The 26,259-nt window shown below is 39.2% G+C and overlaps 1 protein-coding gene across 25 annotated transcripts in view; it reads left to right on the top strand.

Moving 5' to 3' along the window:
- Positions 1 to 26,259, top strand: part of ptprdb (protein tyrosine phosphatase receptor type Db) — a 221,713-nt gene that overhangs the window by 162,724 nt on the left and 32,730 nt on the right. For 6 of the 25 annotated variants that reach the window (XM_016671251.1, XM_016671249.1, XM_007551694.2 and 3 more), the window contains 20 exons: positions 4,326 to 4,514; positions 6,456 to 6,464; positions 8,713 to 8,730; positions 10,956 to 11,066; positions 12,668 to 12,679; positions 13,104 to 13,373; positions 14,181 to 14,290; positions 15,672 to 15,869; positions 16,446 to 16,571; positions 16,671 to 16,818; positions 16,941 to 17,089; positions 17,261 to 17,405; positions 19,317 to 19,619; positions 20,769 to 20,962; positions 21,334 to 21,360; positions 21,900 to 22,017; positions 22,299 to 22,886; positions 23,288 to 23,382; positions 24,310 to 24,566; positions 25,789 to 25,882. In XM_016671251.1, the coding sequence (XP_016526737.1) occupies positions 4,326 to 4,514; positions 6,456 to 6,464; positions 8,713 to 8,730; positions 10,956 to 11,066; positions 12,668 to 12,679; positions 13,104 to 13,373; positions 14,181 to 14,290; positions 15,672 to 15,869; positions 16,446 to 16,571; positions 16,671 to 16,818; positions 16,941 to 17,089; positions 17,261 to 17,405; positions 19,317 to 19,619; positions 20,769 to 20,962; positions 21,334 to 21,360; positions 21,900 to 22,017; positions 22,299 to 22,886; positions 23,288 to 23,382; positions 24,310 to 24,566; positions 25,789 to 25,882 (3,161 nt within the window). Of the gene's footprint in view, positions 1 to 4,325; positions 4,515 to 6,455; positions 6,465 to 8,712; positions 8,731 to 8,766; positions 10,287 to 10,955; positions 11,067 to 12,667; positions 12,680 to 13,103; positions 13,374 to 14,180; positions 14,291 to 15,671; positions 15,870 to 16,445; positions 16,572 to 16,670; positions 16,819 to 16,940; positions 17,090 to 17,260; positions 17,406 to 19,316; positions 19,620 to 20,768; positions 20,963 to 21,333; positions 21,361 to 21,899; positions 22,018 to 22,298; positions 22,887 to 23,287; positions 23,383 to 24,309; positions 24,567 to 25,788; positions 25,883 to 26,259 lie in introns of those variants that run through there. The other 19 variants (XM_016671255.1, XM_016671242.1, XM_016671257.1 and 16 more) reach the window with 13 other exon arrangements.

The following is a 26,259-nucleotide window of genomic DNA, read 5'->3' as shown; positions in this document are numbered from 1 at the left end:
AGTGTCCCACCCCAGGTAGATGAAATAGAATGCATTATTCCTGCCTACAAGGGGCCTTGCTTTGAAGTAAGCATTTGCATAATGAAAGTAGAAAGAATCAGGATTGTTATGCTGTTTAAATCCCTCGTGCTCTCTCTCCCTCTTTCTATTTCATTTGTGTTCCCTCCCGTTTTCCTTTCTGCCACTCTTTCATTGTCCCAGTCTATTCTCATCTTCGTCCATTTTTTTTAATATTCTTTTGCCACCCCTACACGGCCTCCCCTCGTTCACCTTCTCTCCCTCAGACAAACTCGCTCACACAAACACCTTCTCGTCTTGTTCTTTTAGTTTATCATATCCATGTTTCCATTTGTCAGCCTGTTGTGATTGATTGAAACCGGAGCTGTTAAAAGGCCACACACCCGCCCGTCGATGCCGGCGTCTCGCGAGCCATCGGCCATGGTTCGATGAGCCACTGCCAGAATTAGCATCTCCTTGGTGAGATTCAGCGCTAGGATTTCCCGTTAATGAGCTTGTGTGTGGTGGAGAGGGGTAGAGTCACCAGGGATTCTGGAGAAAATGGGGGGGAAGGGTAAACTGCTCCTTTAGATCAAATACAGCTTCAACACTCATTCTTTGCTCATTTTACTGTGTCAGTCAATATGTGTGACTCAAGAAGCTGATTTTTATTTATTTATTTTTTTCAAAAGTTATGATTGTGTTTGCGCTGTATTCATTTCATTCCAAATTGTGATACATCTTTTCTTTCCTACTAACTTCCCTCATCTTTGATCCTCAATACTCCTTAGACTCCACAGTTACCTATCCCCACTTAAACCTCCCTCTGCAGGTGAGTAAAGTTGGCCCGCCACCTTTGATTTTCTGTATCGACGTGCAGTGGCTCTGCAGATTTAATTGCCACCGATACCTATGAATTCACATTTGATTCACCCTCCCTAAAGGAATTGCGAGTCTCCGCGGGCACGTCTTTATTGGACGTGCCTGTTTGATTTTTTTTTTTTTTTTTTTTTTTTGTGAGGTGAACTTCGAGAGATTCGACAGAGCTTCTAAAAAGAGCAGCTCATTTGTTGCTGATTCCCAGCAGAATGGAGAATTGATTTTCACTTGATTTTTATTCGCGCAGCAGTAGCCTAAAGCTTTAGTGAGTTTTGTCAGGTAGAGTAAAATGTTACCCATTCCGTTGGACCGTGCAGTCTTGCTTCTTGTCTCCAGCCTGATGCAACATATATTCAGGCATCAGTGGAATGTAAAACCAACTCTTGCATTTTTTTTTCTTCTTCCTGGTACGTGGTGGGGTGTCAAATTGTTGCTTTTGCTGAGTCTCCTGAAGCTTCAAGTATCATATTGTCATTCATAGATTTTCATATCGCTTTCACAACAGCCAACTTAATCCTGAGATAAAGCCTCTTTTTGAAACTGTGATAATGTGCATTAGCAGGCCTCATTTATCAACGTCTTTTATAGATTTGGGCATATTATGATCGTATGATTATGTGTGTGTACTGACTAATCCCAGCATTTGAACTGTCAGGTGATACAGCCAAAGTGTAAAGTGATTATAATTTACAAACCAAAGCTTTACTTATTTATAGTATTAGAGGCCTCAGCTACAGAATTAGAGACGCAGATAAACGGAAGATTTTAAAGTTACAGCATTACAACAGATTATTGACAAAGTAAAAGAAAAATGTTTTTTATGCTCAAAACAATTATTTATCAGCCTATGAATAAAAGTTCTACAAGATATTTTGTTTGACAGCCCCCAGAACCATATGAATCCATCAAGCATCACATTAAGCTGTTTTTTTAGTGATTTATTGTGTTGCACTGCACAGCCCAAAGTTGTACTAAGCACAGTATTTCAGGCATACACAGCATCTAAATCCAAGCCGGGCCCATCCTGTCTTCAAGTCGCCAGGTGGAAGCGCTTCACAGAGGAGCAGAACCTGAACAGTTACGACCTTGGAGTACCAAAGGCTTATTTCCTTTAAGCGCAGTTCTAAATGTAGGCATAACTCCTTTTGAAAAGTCTTGGAAGAGGAAATGGATCTAAAAGCCTCTGATCGCTCTGCATAACAAAATCTATTCAGTCTAGGCAACTGCTCATGAAAGAGCCACATCCTGACAGATGTTTTAAATTTCTTTGCGAGCTCGTCATGCTGTGGATCTTGTGTTATTTGTTTTGCATAAACGGTGAGCAAATAACTACACACGCATTTGATATTCATATGGTTTTATATATATATATATATATATATATTATTTTTTTAAGTTGAACAGCTGTCTTTCTGAGAAACTCTGAGCTCAGTAACATCTGGTTAAAAATATTTGCTTCTCCAGAAGATGTAGTGTTTTTCACCTCCTGAAATGAACATGGCACTGACTGTACATGTGTTTGATAAACAGGGGCATCGAGTGCTAATGGGTTTCATTTTATTTAGTTATTTATTAGATATAATTAAGTTTTCTCTGTTGTGTGCGCACCATATGCTCCATTGACTCAGTGACCTTTCAATCTACAGCCTGTGCTTTGCAGGGCAGATGAGAATGGGTCACTGCACTCATCTGTAAGTAGTTCTTCCTAATCCTCATAGATCAGGATGTTCTGCTGGCTTGTAAAAAAAAAAAAAAAAGTGGCACACTAGATGTGCTTATTTGTGAGTAAACATGGTCCAGTTTGAGACTCTCACGCTACAACAATCTTGAGCAAAAGCGACAGTTTCTTGGCGTCACTGTGTTTACAAAAAAGAAGAAAATAATCTACCAAATGTTTGAATTCTTTTTTATTTTGCAGCATAAAAGCAACAATTCTTACTTTGGCTGCCAAAATTATATATTATTAAATATGTTATATAAAATACTACGGTACTTATTGTTGTTGTTGACATATGAACATAAACAAACCTACAAGCGCCTCTTCATTTAAAACCCTCCATGTGATTTAATGTGCAGAATTTTATACATTTTATCATTGGGCCTTTGAGTTTAGTTTTTAATCTGAGTCCATAGTTGTATATGCGGTTTGTTTTTGATATTTGGCTCTTTGCTTTTGTTTTGCTTTTGCTAAACCCAGTTTTTATGGGTTTAGCTGTGTTTGGTTTTGAGATAGTTTCCTTTATTTTATTGCCATATCAGTACTCACCCATCCCTAAAAGGTGTCCATCACCACAATAGACACTTATTTGTTATTCTGCTTTTTGTGTAGCAGCACAAGTGCATCAGACTCATATTAGCTGAGAATTAGTCAGGATATCTGCTCCTGTAGCCAGACTGTTGTCATTGTCTCGCAGCTTGCTAGTTTAAGTTTTAAAACAGTGTCAAAATACTTAATAAGAGTGATGCAAGGTTCTCTGCTGGTCATGGAATAACAGCATATGAGTTTTTCACAAATGGAAATATTTTCAAACAAGTGAAAAAAAAGCTGATTTTTTTTTTTACAGTTTTGAAGCTACACTGTTAAACCTTTAAACGTTTACCTATTCAATGCAGGAGAAATCTAGTACCCCTGACTACTGACCAGACTTTATTGATTGATATGTGGCTACTGCATAGTCATTTCAGTAAAGTAAGCCCATTCTTGCCTTCATGACATCAGTCTTATATGATTTAAGCTTTGTGCTGAAGGCACCTTTCTTTAAAGACAGTATAATGAGGTCATGAATTGATAGACATGGTCAGCAATATTTGTTAGGAAGGCTTTGGAGGTTTTAAATAATGCTCAGTTTGTACTAAGGGAAATGCCCCATGAATATATATGTGAAACATTATTTGACATTCCTGCCAATGTTGATTTTTAAAGGGTACACAGTGGGATTAATATGAGTTTAAATTCTAACCCTTTTCATTAAATGCAACAGCTAAAGGCATGGCTCATTAGATCAGGCCACATTTATTCAGTCATCTGATGAATGAACCTCTGTCCTCTGCTGCCTCTGCTTTTTGTTTTAAAGCTACCAGGATCTGTCTACAGTAGAATTTGTTGCCTGTTTTATCCATCCTTAGATGATCTTTTACAGATGTGATAATCTGCAGTTTGCCTGTTCAATCAGTACATAAGTTCTCTTATGATTATATAATATTTATTCAAAGAGAACCAAAACTTAAGTCCAGTTTTATTTATTTATTTTTTCTTTGGCTTACTCATTAAACTTTGAAAATTAAAAATTACTTCGCAATGTTCTGAACTTGCCAGACACTTCCCCCAAACTTACATTGCATGAACTTATTTGGCCTGTAACGTGTACCCACTCGTGTGAAATGGTTTGAATTTTACTGATGTGTTCTGCCAGGTTCTATGTATGACTTGTGTTGTTAATCTTTTGCAGAGGATCAACTGCCCCCAGGGTTTCCCACCATTGATATGGGTCCACAGCTAAAAGTGGTGGAACGCTCACGGACCGCCACTATGCTCTGTGCTGCGAGCGGCAATCCTGACCCAGATATTACCTGGTTCAAGGATTTCCTACCAGTCAACACAACCGATAATCACGGTCGAATCAAGCAGCTCCGCTCAGGTAACCACTAATTTTTACCCGTCCTTTGAATCCCTGCTTTCATTTCTACCTGTAGATTTGTCTCTCCCAAAGTTCTTTTATCTCCCCTCCTATCCCTAATCTATTTTATCCTCAGAACCCTTTTTTTATTATTTCCAGCTCCAACAGAGTTCCTTTATGTTCTGACTCACATTTAACCAATTTCTTACAACGCTTCCACCCTCCTCCTGCTGCAGTCTCTGGCTGTGTTTTTCAGCTGCCTTTCTCTGCCGCTGGCGTATTCTGAGCTTGCTGTGTATGGTTACCAACCCCTTAAAACTGTTCAAACCCTTTTTAAAGTAAACTCCAGACTTTTCTCCAAACTGTCTGAGGACTTCCTGTACAAATCCCCATCACAAAAAACAAAATCAAACTCCTGAAATGTCCCCGAGAAGTAGCAGCAGGCTACTGATCTCTAATCAAAGTTGAACAAATGTTCCTGCTGTCAACATTCGCAGCACAACCAAGTGATGGTGGCATGTACATAAAGGAATATCCTCTCTTGATAAAGCCCACTGCTGTGACTAAAGACTCAAATTTATTTTTTTTTTTCTTCATGTCTTGCTAAGTATGCCTGTTGTCGAAGTGAAATTGACTTCCTGAAACTGTGCTCATGTAATTTATGGAAATATGTACCAAATTCAACCAATTTTATTATGGATAATAACTGCAGTCAGGCAGGCTAAACCTTTTCCATGTGTTGTGTTTGATAGCCACAGTAGTGTGTAAAATCCCAAATCCTGTTCCTCCTCAGTTCTCCCTCTTGCCTTCAGGGGCCCAACTCTTTACCCAAAACCCATTATCTTGTAAACGGAGGGCCAAATTTCTGGCGTCATTATGGAAACCAACCTCTTTTGTTTTTCTCCTTGTTTAATATAATCATCATTGTTAATCATTTAGCTTTTTATAGAGCCTTGCAAATGTATTCATACCCCTTGACGTTTATCTCATTTTGTCATGTTTCAATCAGAAACTGCAACATGTTTTACTGAGATTTTATGTGACAGAGACCAGCAAAGTCACGTACTTTGTTCACGTGAGAGGAAAAGGACAAATGGTTATCATTTATTTAGAGCAAGAAACTCTGAAAAGAGCACTGTACGTACTGCGCTCCGAGGCTTTGACTCTACAGGCACTTTAGCAAAAACTCCAGGGTCATGTCAAGGAGTTCCACTTGATTTTATTCAACAAAATTTAAGGTGATGACAACATGGCGCTTTGGGGGCGTTTTTCTTTGGCCAAAACAGAGAACTGGTCAGAGCGGAGGTGGACATCCCAGCAGGATGAAACAAACATGCAACCAGAGCTACAATGGAATGCTTTAGAGGTTAGCTTGAGTCCAGTCAAAGTCTAGACCAAAAACAAACAGCGACTATGTGGCAAGACTTAAAAACTGAATTCTAAGATCTGAGCTTGAGTTAATTTCCAAAGAGGTCAACAAAATTTGGCTTCTGTGGTTTAAAGTTAGTAGAGGCGTACCAGAATAAAACTGTAACTGCATTGTAAGGTGGTTTATTAAATACATTTCATGAGCTTTTATTTATTTTACACATTAAATGTAATTCAATACGCAGAGGTTTGTTGTTTTAGAATGACAAAATGTAAAAAAAAAATTTTTTAAAAGTCCAAGGGGTATGAATGATTTTTTTTTTTTTTTTTTTGCGAGACACTGAGTATTGTTAACAATGTTAAATGTAAAATCATTAATATGTTAGATTAATTTCTTGTATGTTCTAATTTGTGAAAAGCTAAAACAAAAAAAATGACTTTTAATATTTCCTTCACTATAAAGTTGTATGTAGTGACGTTCTGTGGAGCTCCAATAAGGTGTTTCATCTAAGTCAAGACGTCTTTGTAACCAGTGGTCCGATTATAATGCCCTTTCTATGCTGTTCTTTTCTCTTTGTATCTTTTTAACTACAGAGTCCTTTGGTAAGTGCTTCTGTTCCGAGGCCCACACCCTCACTGTCCACTTTTCTATTTACTGCTCACTAATGTTGCTACTGTCGCTGCTGCTGCTCACCTTTTATTACACTTACTGCACTGTTATTAAAATGCATGGCATGCATTTTACTAACGATCACACACTATAAAAACAGAAAGCGCAGAAGTGCATACACACACACTTACAGTAGTTCTACCCTTTTCTAAAGTTTGAATGGTATGAACATAAATAAACATAGGAGCTCTTGTGCATACACACACACACACACACACACACACACACACACACAGATATTTGTCTCTGTCAACTTAGATATAGCTGAGTCCCCACCCTCCACCTTGCACCTACAGCTTTTCCACACCCAAAGAACTTCAGCTTTCTCCTCACACTCACCTATTTACTTTTCCAGCTGTTCACTAATTCAATGATTCTTTCTCTCACTCAGTCACTCACTCTTTCATCCACTCACCCACTTAATCTTTCCGCTCTGTTGTATAGGGTTACCAGTCAATAAGCCAGACAGAAGATGGGTATGCCAGTGGTGGAGCCAGAAAAAAAATAAAAAATCAATCCATGTTGGCCAGGTTTTCAGACTGCCAGGCATTTACTGCTCAGTGTGGGATGCACATAAAATAAGCTTGTTCAGATTTGAGTTTAGAGAAGTTAGTTTGGGTCGGGGCAAATATAGGCTTACTTTTTTATCGCAGATTAAAAACATCACAATGTTTTACTGAGAGAAAATCCACTTTTCAATATTTTTTTTGAATGCATTTTTATTTAATTTTGTATTCAGCATTTAGTTTTAATCTTTTTAGACAATACGTTGCCAAAAGGTCTACAGGCAGGCATTGAAAATTATCTATCTGTTCTAAAATAGGGATGGCCTTAATTATCATATTACTGACTCTTGCAGCAAATGACTTTTGAATTGAAAATGAACATTATGCTTAATTTAATAGGCTCCCAGGTTAGTAGTTGTACTAACAAAATAGCCTAGTGTTACAGGCTATAAAATAGAAAAGCAAAAAGGTTAATAGATCAACATAGGCCAATCTAAGATTAGTGTTTCTTGATAAACCTGAGCAAAAAGACCATATCATTATATGGTGTTTTTGTATGATAAACCTCAAATGTAGAACAAATTATGACTGAGGCACAACTAAAAACTTTTAAAACTTCTAAAATAACATCACTATTACATTGCTTTATACAACAAGACAAAACTTTGCCTTTGGCAATCAGAGTTTAAAATCGCAGAAACTTTATGGCAGAATTTATTTGTGGTTTTAAAATGTCGTCTTTTTACCATGTGGCTCTTCACTTGCTTTAGCTAAAGTGAAGACCATTCGTCAGAAACAAAATGTCATCCAGCCCTGCCTTGGATCTGCTTCAGCTGAAGTTTCTGTTGTAAAAAAGTTTGCATGTCTCGGTTATAGTAATAAAACTAGATTACAATACAAATCTCCTCTGTCTTCATTCAGGCACGGAGGTAAGGCTGGTAAAACAATCCAGTCAATAAAAAAAGTTAAAGCTTCCTACTCAACCTTTTTCCATTTAATGACTTTTATGGAAAAATCTAGGAAGCAAATATGGAGTCCATAATATATTTCTATACTCTAATTTGCGATAGACTGAGAAGTAAATCATGAAAAATAATTTAGCTTTGACTGTGAATGAATTAAAATTAAAATTAGTTTAATGAACGATTGGAGCATAAAAAACCCCATACAATTCAACTATTGGAGAGTGGATTTTTTTTTCTTGTGTTTCTGTTAAATTCATACAGATATTTACATATTGTTTGGCTTTCAGGTTTAAATCTTACTTTGATAACCTTTTTTTTTTTTTTTACAAGAGCAGTGTAAACCTCAGGGCCAGAAAGTACTTCCTACTCCTAGAGCCACATGTGCCCTGCTGCAAATCAATGAAGCCAATCAATAACCAATCCCCTTGTAGCTCTGTCACTGTCTCTCACTCTATCTAAAACCTGCTTTTCTCTTCTCAGGCTTATTCTGTCTTTACTTATTCTGTCTTTTTCCTTTATGCCTCCACTTTCTCTTACTGTCTAGGATCAGTATTTTAAGTCTTCCTCTCTAATTTGATTTTTCTCCTTTAACAAGTTACCCCCCATACTCCCAAAGTCCCCTCCTCCCCTGTCCCCGTCTCCCTTTTTGTGGTACTAACATTTTCTTCTTCTTCTCCTTCTCTAATCTCGTGCATTCATTGCCCACTCAGGTGGCACGCCCATACGAGGTAAGACTGCTGCGTGGACCAACATGACAGAGTGGCCTAATTCCTTTGCAACCCCTGCTTCCAACTTGTCTTGCAGATCTGAATAGCAGCCCTTGGTGGGTTCATGAATGTGGGGGGTTATATACTCTGCTCTATTGACAAAACTTGCCAAACTGCTTCAGATCTGCAGGAGGTACAAGAGGAGTAATTGGAGTTGAGCAATAAATAACATCATTAATGCTGTAACTGTCACCGACTCTCTTCTCATCTGCCATCCTCGTCTCATATTTTCCCACCTCACCCTCGGTGTTCAGTCCTTAACAGAGACATTCATCACTTCCATCATGTTTCCTCTTTGTATCCATCAGTTTAAAACCCCTTACCATTCCGACTGTCACCCGCACACCATTTTCTGAGCAACTTGCTGTGTATGAGTACGGTTGGCGAGTTTGGGTATGCCTTCACTGTATGGACAAAACAGGATACAACTAAAAGAGCGACAAACAAAACGGCTTTAAGCATTTAGTGATATGTTGCATTCAAAACATGCAGGTTTTGTAATGCCTTTACGTCAACAAAACAGTTGTGTTTGGTATTTTGCTTGTAGTCGTTTTAGTTCTTAGTAGCATTAGGGCACAGTGTGTTTTCTCATTAATAAGGCCTTCACTTCCTCGACGCAGTGATCTGGGGTTCAGCTCCAAACCTCAGGATCATGCAGTGCCATGTTTTTCTTTCTCTGGCCCCTTAGCTGTGAACTGATGTCACTGATAGTAAAGGCAAGCATGTCTGGAGGTCTGCTAAGGTTGTTTTGGTATTATTGTCATTGTATAGAGACTTCTACATTAGTCAAAAGAACGAAAAAAAAAACAGGGTAAATTTAAAGCAGCTCTCAGTCCATTTTTAGTACACAGAGTCCAAATATTTTAGCCATGAATCTGGATTTTCATTCTCCGGAATGGGAAGGGGTTAACTTCATGAAATCTTCAGCATGTTAAATGTTTTCGATAGAGCATGGAGTGTTTACAAGCTTGATTTATTTCTGCATTGCATAGTTTGAGGTGACAAAGAAAAGGATTGTTACATCTTTTTAAGTTTGTTTCCTCTTTTTTATGACTCGATTATTTTCTCAGTTTTTTTTGTTTTGTTTTTTACAAGAGTCTTGACCCAATCTTGAACCGGTGTGTCCTTCTACCTTGTCTATATTTGCCCAATCAAACGTCTCTGTTTTGTTTTCCGTCCCAGCTGTTATTCACTCTGCCTGAAGAGTCCAGATGGCAAAGACTCAGACACACATTAGTGTATTCACACATCAGCTCGCACACACACGCGCGCGCACACACACATACACACACACACACACACACACACATCTTCATGGCTTTTTACCATCACCTCCTTTCTTCTCCTCCATTATGAAAATAAAAAGCCCCAAACGACCACTTTTTTGATAAAGTTTTTTCTGGGCGCTTTTTTTTGCCTTTCCACACCATCTTTAAAAGAACCTCTGGTTGACTTTTTTTGACGGTTTTTCTATTTTCAGGGAGCGAGAAAGCATCGGTCCCTTCCCAAGGCTTTGCGTATGTCGTTTTTTTTAATCTGTTGGCCTTGATGGAGCTCGATTAATGTCTTTACCTCCTTACTAACTGGGTGTGTTTTTAAACTGACATCAATCACACTCCTGATCCCTCTGGTGGATCCGTTTTGGGATATCTGATTGCTACTGCAATACCTTTGCAGATGTTATCCTTGTAAACTGATTTGCTCCACAATATAACTTAATCTCAGTTTTCAGAAGATTTTTTTTTTTTTTTTTTGGAAAATACTTTATTGGTGACGATTTTTGGACATATTTTGACAACATTGTTTATGTGTTTCTGTCTTGCATGGAGACAACAATCTCTATGTTTTTATAGGGTTTGTGTCCCCTTATTTTGGCTTTTTGTTCTCATTTCTACATCAGCAAGGTGATGCTTATTTTGGGGCAGATTCTTGCTGAAAATGATAAAAACTTGTGAATGACAGTTGTGGCTCCCTTTGTAGCCCTTGAAAAAAGTTCAGCTCATTTTGTGGAAACTGCCTCCAGTGTCATTTTTTTTTTTTTTTATATTTGAAAACTTAAACGCCATTTTCATGTTTAGTTTTCTTAGACACCTACATGTCTTCCGCTGCTGTGTAATTGCTATTTTTATCTTCTCTGTGTTCTGCCCTCTCTCTCTCTCTCTCTCTCTGGTGCTCCATCCATCCAGGTGCCCTACAGATAGAGATGAGTGAGGAATTGGACCAGGGGAAGTATGAGTGTGTTGCCACCAACAGCTTTGGGACACGCTACTCCACTCCAGCAAACCTGTATGTCAGAGGTAAGTCGAAGCCGTCTCCAACATCTGTTCACCACCAAATATATATATATAAAAAAACAAAAAACATATTTTTAGAAAGAAGGTTGACATGTTTGAGGAACATTGGTATTGTGCTTGTAACAATGCATAATACCGTGCACAATAATGTGCTGTGACTCGTCAGACTGGTCACAGAGAAAGTTGTGGAGAAGTTTAAATCAGGATGAGGCTCTAAAACAAGCTTAGAGCATCTCTTCTCTGCTCAAGATGAAACCAAAATGTAGATCTGTGTGAAAGGAAACTAACACTACACATAAACCTAACACGTCATCAAATGTAGCTGCATCATTTTCTGGAGATGCTGGTCAAAGCTGATAGGGAGAAAGTTTCAGTGTTGAGACTAGGGCTGAGGTGTACCGTTCACCAGGACAACAACCTTGAACATGTGGCCAGAGCAACAACAGAATGGTTTAAATCAGAGCATATTCATGTGACCCAGTCAAAATTCAGACCTTATCTGAGGATCTGTGATGAGGTCTCAAAATTGAAGTTCACAGAAACTCTTCATCCAATTTAACTGAGCTGGAGGGTAGCAGTCTCGAGATGTGAAAATGACGCAGAGACACATCTTGCTTTCTACGATCAGAGGGAAAGGTGATCCTACCATTTATAAACGTAGAGGAGCTGAATCCAAATACATGCCTTTCTTTTCTGATTCAAATAAAATCTCAGTAAAACACGTGAAATATGGCGGCTGTAACATAACAACAACAAAAATTACCAGTTATAAATACTTAATGTGATCTGACACTACTGTTGCCTACAGATTTTGAATTCACTAAATATTTTATTCATAAACAGGGCTACGTTTAAAGCAGTAGCTGAGATCAGTTTTGTTTCAAACCATTAATCTGCTCTGCCCTGGCTTCTTAGCCTTTAGACCTCAGAAGAAAATCCAGATCATCGTCCAGTTAGAACTCGTGTTTCCTCCCCAATTCTGACAGGCGTCTCACTTCCTCGGGCGCCGTCAGCCTCCCTGCTCCCTCGACACGCTCACACGTGCACCCGCCAAATGTTTGAATCTTGGAGACAATTTTATTCCTGGGGCTTTCTGCTCTTTTGTCTGCCCACCCTGGTTAAAAGAGAGAAAAAAAACAAAACAGAGGGGGCATTTACACAGTGTAGCACGCATTGGCAAATCTAGCATTGCTTCTGGGTAAAACAAACAAAAAAGAAACACACACACACACACATTGAAGTGGGGTACACACATGTATCAACTATGTATGTAACAAAGAGCAGAGAAACGGTGCAGAGTCAGTGATGTGTGTCTAACAGTGCTTGCAAGGCCGGTAAAACCTTGCAGCGGTGCTCAGGGAGTGTTTGACAGGCGGTCTGTGGAGACAGCTGGCAGTGCCTTAAACTGGAAGGCTTTTCACCAACATCAACCATCTAATATACGGCTCTGTTTATGTTCTCTTTCTCCTCTCCTCGTTTCTTTTCCTCCTTGTTCTCTCGCCCTTTCTCTTGTCTTCTATACTTTACTTGTTTTCTCTTGCCGTCTTGTCTGATATTTCCTGTTTTCCTGTCTTTTCTACTTCCTCCACCGCCTCCCTCTGCAGAGCTGCGAGAAGGTTGGTACAGTAATGACTGTGAGGCTCGTTTGAGGTTCTCCCAACTTTTTTTTTTTTTTTTCTTCAACAAAACATCCATTAGTGTTTTGCAGGCATCGGGGGTTCAAATCAGCTAGTTAAAAAAAAAAAAGAAAGAAAAAGATCTTTTCCTTTGTGTGCATGTATTTGCTGTGACTTTTTTGTATATTTTTTGATGCAGTTCATAAAACATTAAGCAGCGTGCACTTTCATTGGCATTAATAAAACATTTTCATATCACATGAACCCCACCAACAATGTCCTTTCTGTATGCTTGCAGTTTATTCTAAATCCTGTGAAAGATTCATTTAATCCCTGATTGTTGTTGTTGTTCTTTCTGCTAAGTCTTTGAATTCTAATCGCGTCCCTCCTCTCGCCTTCCTGCCCTCGTCGTCGTTTATTTTAGTACGTCGCGTCCCCCCTCGCTTCTCCATTCCCCCTGCCGACAGCGAAATCATGCCTGGGGGGAACGTCAACATCACCTGCGTGGCGGTCGGCTCGCCCATGCCGTACGTGAAGTGGATGCTGGGAGCGGAAGACTTGACGCCCGAGGACGACATGCCCATTGGACGCAACGTCCTGGAGCTGACTGACGTGCGCCAGTCCAACAACTACACCTGCGTTGCCATGTCCACGCTCGGTGTGATCGAGGCGATGGCGCAGATTATTGTGAAAGGTGAGTTCTATGTATGGAATATAAACGAGAAAATGAATAATGAAGACAGTGAGTCTATAATTTAACTTGTAAAGCTTTGTGTGTTTGGACCATAAGTCGTTTTTACTGCAAATTTAAAGTGTTTCTCTGGGACACTAAAGTAAAATAAGAAAAACACAAATCTAAAGAGTACACCTTAAACTTTTTTTTACCTTTTGCCACACCTTCACTGTATTGTACTGTACACTGAGCTGCCACCACGTGATGTTTTGTTTGCTTAGGGTCATGCACTGCAAAAACACAACATCCTACTAAGTGTTTTATCTTTTCTCTTAGTGAACTTGAAATAAGACCAAACTAACTTAAAGTAACTTTTTAAAAAGATATGAGCTTGTTTTAAGTCAATAATTCTTGAATATTCATTTAAAATAATGTCAAATACCTGGCAGCTTTTTCTCTTATTAATTGGGAAAAATGCTTTGTGATTAAAAAAAATCTGCCAGTTTTCAAGAACTATTGACTTAAAACAAGGCTCTACCTCTTGCTGAAAAGCCACCATTGACTCGTTCACTAATGTTCTCTAAAACACCTCAGAGACATTCACAGAATAGCTGAAGTTTGGATGAACTTGATGTCTTCATGTTGGTGACCAGAATAATTTTGTTCACATTTGCCTTCCGTAATTTTAAATCAATTGGCAAAGACTGTGGCAATGTTACCATAGTGACTCTTCGTGTGCCTTGTCACGTAATTGTTTTGTAGATTTGAAATTTTCTCAAGTTTTAAGTGGTTGATGGGTGAGATTTTATTGCCTTTCCCTCCCTGCAGCCCTGCCAAAGGCTCCTGGTGCTCCTGTGGTGACAGAGAGAACTGCGACTAGCATTACTCTCACCTGGGATTCTGGAAACCCCGAACCAGTCTCCTACTACATCATCCAGGTGTGGAACAAACACTCACTCAACCACGTGTGCATCATTTTGCGCTCACAAACTGCAGAACTCTTTACTTGCGATGAAGATTTACAACAAAAAAAAATAACCCCTCTAAAATAGATATTTGGAAATATTTTCTTTTAGTTTTACACAGCCTCATTATTTCACCATATGTTCACCATAGGTCATTCCCTTAAAACAATAGAGGTTTTAGCATCTGTTAATTAAGTCAGAATTGGCGATGTATGCATTTTGATCTGATGAAAAGAGGTCTAACACAATGCGCAGATATAGTTAAAGTAAAAAAAATATATATACAACCAATAAATAAATAAATAAAGCCAAGGTGTCATACTTAAATGGAATAGCAAACTTGCAGAAAGAGAAATGTTTTATGAGGGTTTTTTTTTTTCCATTATTATTCATATTCCTGGGCTGAGTCGGTTTGATTAGGAAGCCTGTTCCAAAGCCTGGTGTCTAGAAAGCCCTGTCACATTTGTTTTTTGATTATAGTATGGACCAGAAAAGGTTTGTTTTAATGTCTTTTCAATTTTAAAAAGTGGCAAGGCCTCTTTGTAACACGATGTTTATGCCACAGGGAAACAGTCTTGTAAAATCTTAAACATAGTAATCAACTTATAAAAGTAAAAATTAAAACGTTGCCTCGGTTTTATTTGTCTTAGAGGAATTGTTGGGGGTAGCTGTCAATGTAATAAACAGAAAAGAAATAATTATTTCTTAAGGAAGGATTATCTTTCTCACTCTAACCATTGAACTAAATTTGAAAGTTTTATTTTTTTTATTTATTTTATTTTGTTTTAGAAATGTGTCATGTTAAATTTTTCTGCTGCAGTATAAAGGAAATTATGTTGAGGAATTTTATTTACCTTTAATAGGGGTTCCAATAATATACAATGACACACATCCACACAAAACACTGTTTGCACACATCGAGCCACAGAACTTCAGGAAGCAATAGTTTTTTGTTTTTTTTTTCTTTTATATATGATTGTAAACTGTTATTAACAGATCATTAAGCAGGGCTATAAAACAAAAGAGCCTCCGGCTGGTGATACACTTTTAAATTCTCAATTTGCTCAAATGGGATCCGCTGTCATGTGGCTGCTCTCCTCCCAGAAGCAGCAGCGAAATTAAATGTAGGAATAAAAAATAGCTCTGACTCAATACTCTGTTTATAAAAAAGCATGACAACCACACTCGGCATGTCGTGTCTCACATCTAGATATGTAGACTGAGATTTGGACTGAATTAGTAATCAAAGGATTGGGGTTTCGTAATTTCTACATATTTATTTATGCTATTAAGCAGGGACAGATTGTGTATGTGACTCCTCTTCTTTTCTTTTGATGTCTCCTGCTCGCTCCAGCATCGTGCCAAGGGTTCAGACGACCCTTACAAAGGGATAGACGGCATTGCCACAACGCGTTACAGCGTTGGCGGCCTCAGCCCGTACTCTCACTACGATTTCCGGGTCGCAGCCGTCAACACCATTGGCCAGGGTCCGTCCAGCGAGGTGGTGGAGGCTCGTACAGCGGAGCAGGCTCCCTCATCGCCTCCTCGGCAGGTAGGAGGACATCTTAAAGGGGTAGTTCGGGATTTCTGAAGTAAGGTTCTGTTAGACGTTTAAAAGTAGTTAATATCGTAGCTACTGCAGATAGGCACCTCTTGGCATCTTCATGTGCAGAGCTGCAGAAAAGTATTTGCCCTCTTACAGATTCCTTCTCTTTTTGGCTTTTTTGTGACACTGACATGTTTTATAAAAGCAAGCTAAGGTTTGTATCAGGCAAAATATTCATTTTCCTTTTATCTGAGCTACACAGACATGTACTTGCTGCTGTGCTTTGGATCATTGTCGTGCTGAATTACCCAGGTACGCTTCAGCTTAAGGTCTTAAACTGATGGCCCGACATTCTTAGGATTACAGTAACTCTTTTTCCTTTAGTCTTGGCCCCTTTTTAGACTAATCATTAGCCTCATTTTCTGGAATCTAAAATATGAAAACAACAAAACAGGAATAAAATGTGAAGTTTGGATTTTGTTTGCCTTTTCATCTTAAGCACCACAACGCTGAATCAAATGAGTCTGATTTCAAGTTTTAGAGTGTTGAATTGCTCAGCTGAAGGCTTTTTTTCTCCTGCAGGTCATAGGTCGGATGCTGAGTGCTACAACAGCAATGATTCATTGGGACGAGCCGGAGGAACCCAACGGTCAGGTGGTCGGTTACAGGGTGTACTACACCTCAGACAACACACTCCCAGTCAACCAGGTGTGTGGTTCTGCTCCATTTGAGTCAATAACTTTAAAATCTGACACTTTATTGGCAGCATTAAAACTGAGCACGCATGTGTTGCATTGATGCGTACAGTGGGAGAAGCAGATGGTCCGAGGCACCAATTTCATCACCATCCAGGATCTGACTCCTAACAAGACCTATTACATCCGAGTGCTGGCGTTTACCTCTGTAGGAGATGGACCTTTGTCACAGGATCTCCAAATTATAGCCAAGACTGGAGGTAAACTTAGAGAAACAACAAAACGACTCACTATGAAAAGCACATCGCCCCATAATTCTGGGAAAACACGACACATAAGTAGTCATATTTTCATTTCTTATTCCATTTCTTCTTCTTTTTAGTTCCATCTCAACCATTGGACTTCAAGGGGGAAGCCAAGTCTGAGACCAGTATCCTGTTGTCCTGGGTGGCCCCCTCGACCCAGGGCGGCCCAGACAGCCAAATCACTGGATACGAACTGGTGTATCGAAGGGTCGACGACACTGAAGAGGTAGGCACAGCATAAACGGATGGACTGGTACCGTGGACTGTTTACTTGGTGGCCGGACGGATGATAACATAAATATTAAAAGTGGATGTTTGAGTGGATGGAATGAAGAGCAGAGAGAAGACGACCTGACCTGAATGTTAAGAGCTTCCTCTTATCTGTGCGCCTCTTCAGAGGAAAGTGAGCTTCGAGCCAGCCACCTCCTACTTGCTGAAGAACCTGAAGCCCTTCTCCACCTACACCTTCCAGCTGGCCGCCAAGAGCAAAAATGGGATTGGAGCATACACCAACGAAGTGTCCATTGACACGCCACAGACACGTAGGTTTATCTGCGTGCACTACATGGTGTGAAAGTGTGTGGTTGAGATTGGATTTGAGAGAAGAGGGGAAAACAAGCTTCTGTTTTGACAATGCAAGGCTACTGAGCCAAAAAGGTGCTCAAAAACACCCAAGCTATAGACCTTTACAAAAGTATTGATGCTGCTTGGATTTTTCATGTTAAAATTAGGATACTTTGGGGGGATTTTTTTTGTTCCCCCTGAGTTAACACTTTGTAGAAAAAGCTTTCACAGCAGTGACAGCTGAAAGTCTTTTGGCGTATATCTCTCTATAACTTTTGACATCCAGAGACTAAAATCTTTGCCCATTCTTCTTGGTAAAATATCTCAATCGCAGATGTTGGACTGAATATTGGGCCATCTCTGAAAAGCAGTTTTCAAATCTGACTGTTAGATTTCCAATTATATTTAGCTCTGTACTTTGACTGGGCTCTTCTAGAATAGAATAGATACTCTATAGTCCCAGCTAGGACATTTTATTGGTGACTGAGCACATGAAATTGCTCATATACATCACCCCAGAAAGTAAAACAGAACGCTAGACAGATCCATCCAGATGTTCTCAAACGACAGACAATGTCAAGACAGAATTGGAGAGATACAGGCATCGATTTAAACATGCTTTCTTTTAAGATCATGAAAAGAGGTATTTTAAAACTACAAATGATCTTCGGTCTTTGTTTGAATACTGATTTTTTGCTATAAAGAACAGCTCTGTAATGTTTTGTTAAAAAAAAGCAATGGCAATAGCAATAACATCTACCTGAGGGTAACAGTTTAAAAGCAATAAAAAGCACATGCCTTGTCAAGAGATCCTTGTCTGTAGATGTTTTCAAAAAATTTATTCAAATTGATACTTACTGGCTCACTGGGTGGTGTTCCTGTTATCTTTACTATTTTATTTTGGTTTTCAGCTTGGTCTCCAAAACAGCATTTGAATAAAATCTTTTCTTTCTTTTTTTTCTACATTTTCAGCTTTTTAAACGTGAACAAAACATCAGGTGTTGGGGTTGTAATGTGACAAAATGTGAACAGTTCAAAAAGTGTGAATACTTTTGTACCTGGTGAAATCAACAAATTTCTCTGCCAAACACATCTTTGAGTTCATTTGTTGCATTGTCAAAATGGGGCAATCCAGACTTTAACCGACTTCATGGTTGATGCTTAAACAAATACGTGAATGAATACTGGCATCTGAAACCTGACATCAGAAAAAATACGCACGTCAGCCACCGACTTGAGAACAACACCACTTCTTCAGTTCTTTGAACACCGAATCATTAAACACAATTTAAAAACATTTGCAATTCTTTTAATTGTGTGGCTGGTTTAATCTAGGGTTTAAGTTGATGAATGAATGATTTAGAGTCGAAGCCTTTATTTGTTTGGTATCAATCTGAGTTCTGTCAGATTCAATCAACTACAAGGTAAGAGGCCAGAAATTCGCAGATAGACATGAGAAGTCCAGCATGGATCAGAGAATCTTCATTAGGCAAAGGACAAGTAAGTTACAGCTGGCATCTTTATGTGTAATATCTCTACTCAGTGTCTTTGTGTTACATTTCTTTGAAGTCATTCACTTGTTTTCATTAACCAAACATTTATAGAGATGTGACACCCCTCATTCGGTATCTTTGTTCAGCTATTTTTTGCTTTCTAGTCACACAAAGTCATTTCTCACACACAAGGAGTTTTCGTTATCCAGTGTTTTGTTTTCATTTTATGTTTCTTTGTCTTTTTTGTTCTCCTGTTTCTCATCCGCTCGATTTCATCATCATTCTTTCATGGCAAACACCCTCTTGACCTCTTCATCCGACACAAAACAACTCGCACACACCACCCAATGACATTTACCCCAACAACAACCACCTTCCTCAATACTGGCCTACCAGTTCCTTCAGCACCTCCCCAGGACATCACATGCACCAGTCCCAGTTCTACCAGCATCCTGGTAAGTTGGGCTCCACCACCCCTGGAGTTTCAGAACGGCGTCATAACGGGATACTCCATCCAGTATTCCACAATGGAGGGCAACAAAACGTCCAAAAGAGTTGACGGGATTCCTCCGGGAAGTTCTCCGTATCTCCTGGAAAATCTTGAGAAATGGACCGAGTATGGCTTAACTGTTCGAGCGCTCACGGAGGCTGGAGAAGGACCGGAAAGCTTACAGCTGCTTGTCCGCACTGAGGAAGATGGTATGTTCCTGAAATAAATGCAAATATATTCCCGTACCCGTCTTAGGCTGGTCTGCCCAACTAACAACGGCCGCCGATTAATATTGAATGAGGGTCACCCCCAACTAACAACCACTGGTTGGCAGAGGCATTTTTCTTTCTGTGAGCTTAGGTTTTAAGTGAATGTTGCATCTTAGAACCACTTTCAAATCCACCCATTTTAATAATCCTTGCTTTGATTTCCCTCTAATAACCTAAAAAATTAACCCAAAACTCGGAAATCTCGTCCGAATATTCCTTCTTTCCAGAAGCCCATTTTCTTCCACTGACATTTTTATCCTCCTGCATCTTTTCCTATCCTTTGGAAAGGATAGAAAAAGATCCTCCTGCATCTTTTCCTATCCTTTGAAATCTTGTTTTTTGGTAACGAGGAACTCTCTTGGTTTCATTATTTTATAATGATACTGATGATCCGTGCAAACAAAACAACCCACTTACGTCTTGTCTTTCCTTTTCTGACTGACCATGTCTTACAAACAAAATCCTCCCCATCTTCTTTACCAATTAAAATAATTGAATATGCATTTCTTAACTGTATTTTGTGCTATCAAGAATCTGCAAAAAAAATTTTGAACACTCACTCCATATTTTTTTAGTCCTTTTTGTTTCATAAAATCTTTTTTTTTTTTCTAAGTCCACCATTTTTAGAGTGCTTTTACTGGAGTCAGTCAGATAACAAGAGGTGACTGGAGGTTCTTTTTTCTCTCTGTCTTTTTCTTTTCGGGTAAAAGTGCAGTTCTTGGCAGCACGAGAGATGTCTTTCTTGATAACAGTATTTTCTCGTTGAATGACTGCCACTTTTTTCCTGCCGCTGGCAACAAATACTTCACTCTCTGCCATTCTTACCTCTCTCTACATTTGCTTCCTGTACTTCACCGTTTTTTTCCAACCATGATTTTCCTCAAGCTCTCTCAGTTTTACCTATCGGCTTTTTACCAGACATCACAGCACTTAAAGACTTTTTGAAGGGTTGTAATGTTTTTTCCCCACCTTTTGGATTTTTTTTTTTTTTTCTGCCAACCTATTTTCTACAGGACTAAATTGACAGCTTTTACTATTAAGTGCCCATCACTTGTGACCCTTGACCTCTATTCCAAAATGCATTTGTAGTTCCAAGTGGTCCTCCACGAGGGGTTGAAGCAGAGACAGTGAATGCCTCGGCCATTAGGGTGAAGTGGCGAGCTCCGGCACCTGAGCTGCAACATGGACAGGTCCGTGGCTACCAAGTCCACTATGTGCGGACAAACTATGGCGAACCACAAGGTCAATCCCTCATCAAAGACATCCTCATAGATGACTCACAGGTAACACGAACACAAGCAACTATTTACTTATATAGTAATCTGTGCCAGGAGCAATTTATGAAAAAGAGGAAAAGTCATTCGACTTCATTTTTGATTGTAGGTTGCAATTAACCTAAAATAAATAAGACATAAGTGTCTTTTCACGCAGGATGAATATAAATACCACTTTAGGCCAAGCTGATATGCAATGTATTCTGTTTAGAAAGCAATGACCATATTGCTTTTTTACTATGAAAACAGCCTTCGACAATAGTCTCTGAAAATGTTCATTGATATACTTCTTTAAATTTAGAGGTATGTTGTTGATCCTGTACGAATATTCTAAAGTGTGCATTTTTGTTTTTTTCCTGCTTTATGGCTTCATTGCTTAGTGGGAATATGGGAACTCAGCAGAATATGTAAGTAAACCTTTTGTCAGGCATTTTAATGAAAATGGAAAAAAAAAAAAAAAAACATTACGAGCAGAATAGATTTTACCTTCAAAATCCAGACTGTGCCGAGAGCTTTCACTCCGCTCTCCACTGAGTTTTTGTTCTATTTTTTTTTTATTCCCTTGAAGACAAATACCAGTACTTATAACTTCCCAAATGAGAATTGAATTTATCTGACTTGTTTTTATTCAAATAAGTTAGAAAATATATTCTACTAAATGTGGTTAAAAAAAAGACAAAAAAGAAAATAAATTAGTTCAGTTAAATGAGATTTCGTATTAAGTTTCTACAATTTATAAAATTTGTTTTTCCATTTCCCTAAGATAATCTCCAAGGAGAAGCTTTTCCATCAAAATGGAAAAAGAGCCTTAGGCACTGCAATTGAACTGAATGCCTTGCTGTCTACAAACCGTTTCTGTCTTGTTCCATCCATTTGGATCTTAAGACCCAGCAATGCCACAGTTGTTTGTCTCTTGTAGCTGACGGAGCCGATGGTTGTTTTTTAGGAGATTGTGCTCGGAGACCTGAAAGCAGACACAGCCTACTCTGTGTCAGTGGGAGCTTACACCGCAAAGGGTGACGGTGCTCGCAGCAAAGCTGTTACTGCATGCACTGCCTTGCCTTGTAAGTGTGCCTTCACAAACAGACTCACTGATAAAAAGGCTCAGTTATGAGTAATCATGTTTAGCTTCATTAATTAACATTAGACGCTGCTAAATTACCGAATTGGTCATACGTCATAATGTCTTACCTTGCGTTGCCATTAAGAAGTAGGTCATTTAGTCGCACATTATATGTATTATCCCGTTTTGCTTCTGATTATGAGTAATGTGCGTTATAATAACCCTCTAATTATCTTTTCATCATTCTCTTTCTTCTTCTTTTACTGTCTCCCTTTTGTTTAGTTCCTGAGAAACCTAGACTGCTGGTTAGTGCAACTAAATTAGGTACTGCTCTTCTGCAGTGGTATCCCCCTCCCAACCCACCAACCCCTTTGCTGGGATACCGACTCACCTTCGGCCGCGTGGATGTTCTTCCCTTTACGGTGGTGGAGTTCCCCACTAAAGAAACCCATTACACTGCTCTGGATATCCACAAGGGAGCTAACTATGTGTTCAGACTCTCTGCCCGAAACAAAATGGGCTACGGAGAGGAATCTGTCAAGGAGGTGACCACTCCAGAAGACGTTCCGACTGGATACCCAGAAAATATCATTCTGGAGGAGGCCTCTGCTACCTACCTCAAACTGACATGGAAATCAGTCCCTCTGATAGAGCAAAATGGAAAAATTACAAAGTACTCTGTGCTGTATAAGGACATAAATAGTCGGGGGAACGCTACGGAGGTGGTGGTGCCCACTCCTGGGTCGAGTGTGTTGCTGGAGGGTCTTAGTGCCGATACTGTGTATGATGTCAGGGTGTGTGCGTTCACAGTTGTCGGTCCTGGGCCGTACAGCCCCAGGATCCAGTTCAGGACGCAACGGCTTGACCAAGGTAGGACTACGCTCACATTCTTGCAAACCCATCATCATTATTCTGGATGCCAGAACCAGGTTCAAATAGCCTTCTGGAGCTCAGATCGTGCAAATTTGCACATACACATGGCCACAAACACTCAGTATACAGTTACTGCATCTTAAGTGTCCTTTTTCATTGTCTTGTCACTGTAGCCTTAGACCCAACAGCCTATTCATAAAGCAAGGTAAGAGTCTTGGGTCTGGGGCAGAGTCTCTGTCCAGTCATGTTGTTTGTAGATCAGATCAAATAGCTAGTTTGAGTCTGCTTCTAAAGAATGAAACACAGGTAAGACTACATAGGTTTCATTTTGCAGAAAAAAAAATCTAACGCTCTTGAAATCTTTTTGCTCTTCTGCTCCCGTCTGTCCTGTGCTACAGTTTTTGCCACCAACTTCAGAGTGAAGGCAGCCATGAAGAACTCTGTTCTGCTTTCTTGGGAGATCCGGGACAAGAACCCTGCCCAGCCGTTTACTGTAAGTAAATTTTCACTGCATGGTATATAACTAAACAGGTTAATAATATGAACTAATTTGGGAACAAAAATGTACTTATACAGAGTTAAAAGCAGAAACTAAATTAAAATATGGATGGCAAACTTCAACTAGAACCATGTAACATGAAAGGAAGAGAACTGTAGAACCTGAAAATGAATGACTGGACCAACAAGGAGCAAATACCAGGCAATGGTTACTAGGATAAGAAAAAGGAGAAACTAATTACCAGAGTGAAAACAGCTGAGGCTGATCCAAAACCCTAAAACAAGTAGCATTAACACCTACAAAATCAAAATACTAACCAGCAGATGAAAAAGTAAATGGACTATAGAGCAGAAAGGAGCCAAACTGAAAGTGACAACTCAAACTCTAAAAGTCATTTTTACTTTGGCGTAGTTAGCTTATATACTAAAATATTCAAAAGAGGCAGTACCCATCATCTAAGACCAGATTCAACAGGCTAATTTTCACCTGCAGCCCCTGGGTGGATTGTTAGTAAATTTATATGATTGTGATTTTAAAAGATGGAATCACTGAAAAGTGAAAATAAAAACTGAAAACTTACCAAAAGGAAGCAAGGTGAACTGGACATAACTCAATGGGAGGATCTGGTAATGAAGGATTGGAGAATGACATTGTAAGCAAGGTAACTGCATTGAGAAATTTTAACTATTAAAGCAAAAAAATTCTTCTCCAGCTTGCTAATTCATATATAACCTGAAAAAGCAGAGGGTAACCTTGAGGTACACTATGCAAGCTTGCAGGTTGCTAGCTTTATTTTGAAATTATTACCCAATAAAAGTGCGTAATAATTGATCTGCAGCCCGGTGTAGATGTTTTTGCAGTTGAAAAAACAACTGTTTTGAAGTCTGAAAACATTGTACATGTTGTGAATTATGTTCCTAGATTCTGTATGGAAAAGGCCTGTCTGTGGAAGTGGACGGCAAACAGACTCAGAAGCTCATAACTGGCCTGGATCCGGACACCCAGTACTCTTTCCTGCTCACAAACCGGGCCAACAGCGCTGGCGGGCTGCAGCACCGCGTCACTGCCACAACCGCCCCAGACATCCTGAAAAGCAAACCCCTTATTGTGGGAAAGACAAATGCGGATGGAATGGTGACTGTGCAGCTGCCAACTGTGCAGACGACAGCAAAAGTCAGGTAATGACGGGAATGCAGTTCGTGTGGTGGTTAAATAGTAACAAGTTGTTTCCTGTCGTGTAGTTTCGGGTTCATCGTTTTTCAGGTTCAGGTTTTTCTTATTTTATTTATTGGCCTATAACAAAAGATTTCAAACATTTGGCAGCAAAGCACGTCTGAAAACTCCCACAAATGAGAGCCCAGGGCTGATGCTTTCGTCTGTGTTTTGTAACCATAAAACCAAATATAGATAGCAAATGATAGCATTTTTTGCATTTCAAAACCCCGGATGACTCACTCTGCTGTTTACATTTGTCGTCTTTGCAATTGCCGTGTTGTTTATGTCTTGAAAAGTGTGGATTTTATTCACAGTCTTTTTTTTTTGTCATTACTTAATCTGTACTGACTGCTGCCTTAGAAACCATTTGTAAAGATTATAGATGATCTCACAATCAAGTGATAGCTTTGTCAATCTACCAGCTTTATTTATCGATATAGAGGCACCAGTCAAAGATTTTGTGCCCGATTCATTCATGATTCATGATTTTTCTATTTTCAAAACAGTGGTCTCTTTGTGTTTTTCCTGTGATCACTTCACATTAACAGAGAGTTGTCTAAAAGTCTATCAGCAATTTTAAAGCATGTTTTATGACTTTACTGTAACTTGCTCAACTTTCTGCTTTCTGCTGACGTCTAACGTTCTGATGTGGTGATTTCTTGTTAATAAATAGCTACTCTTACTGTATATTTGTACCTTATCTGAATTCACTGTTGAATGTCTTTGTCTTTTTAACAACAACTTCCAAAAGGGAAGAGTGAACCTCTGAGCATTTATGCTTTTGCTGGTTTAAAAAAAGCATTTTTTTGTTTTGTTTGTTTGTTTGTTTCTGACAGGCTAATCTCTGATCAGGGCGTGTCAGACTTTTATCTGACAGGCCCAATACATGTATTGGGTTGAAGTGACCCAATACATCAACTTGGGTCACCAAGTTGGTGTATTGTTTTAGGCTGGGTAGTGGGCACTGGAATTTGAATTTGTTAGTTTTCTATTTTTTTATAAATTTGCAAACATCTCCAAAAACCTTTTTGCACATTGTCACGACGGGGTATTTGATGGGGTATAGAATTTTGAGCAAAGAGATTACATTAATGCGATTTTATATATGGCGGTAGCAAAATGTGGAAGCTCTGTAAATACTTTGTCCAAGTTCCTGGTCTTGAATCCAGTGTTGCTCTGCTTCAGGGGTTATTATGTGGTGGTGGTGCCACTGAAGAAGCAGAGAGGAGGAAAGTTTCTAAATCCCTGGGACGATCCTGATCAGATGAATCTGGATGAGGTAAGCAGAGCTTAATGTTGATCATAATGCATATCTTCATAGGACAACGGGGTTCAGTGACAGCAGTGATAATTGTAGGAGGAAAAAGGACATCTGGACAATAAGGGGCCTTTAAGTGAAGTGAACACTTATGCAACTCAGGGAAAGTAGACGACAAGGCTATCTGTACCACATTTATTCCAAACAATGATTTTGCATACCATTTCCCATCTAATTCACTTCCGGATACTTCTAAAGACCTTATCACCTCATTATGCTGTTCTGAAGGCACATTCTTGTGTCTAAGATTAGTTCAATAACCTTTTTATGGTGCGCTGCTTAATTTATCAGTGGATAAATGTGACGGCACCTCAGCTGATGAAGACAAATTTGCCTTG

This window comes from Poecilia formosa, unplaced genomic scaffold, assembly GCF_000485575.1.
Source record: "Poecilia formosa unplaced genomic scaffold, Poecilia_formosa-5.1.2 Scaffold43, whole genome shotgun sequence".
NCBI classification, from domain to species: Eukaryota; Metazoa; Chordata; class Actinopteri; order Cyprinodontiformes; family Poeciliidae; genus Poecilia; species Poecilia formosa.
The sequence above is the reverse complement of the archived record's forward strand: the minus strand, read 5'-3'. Positions and strand labels throughout refer to the sequence as shown.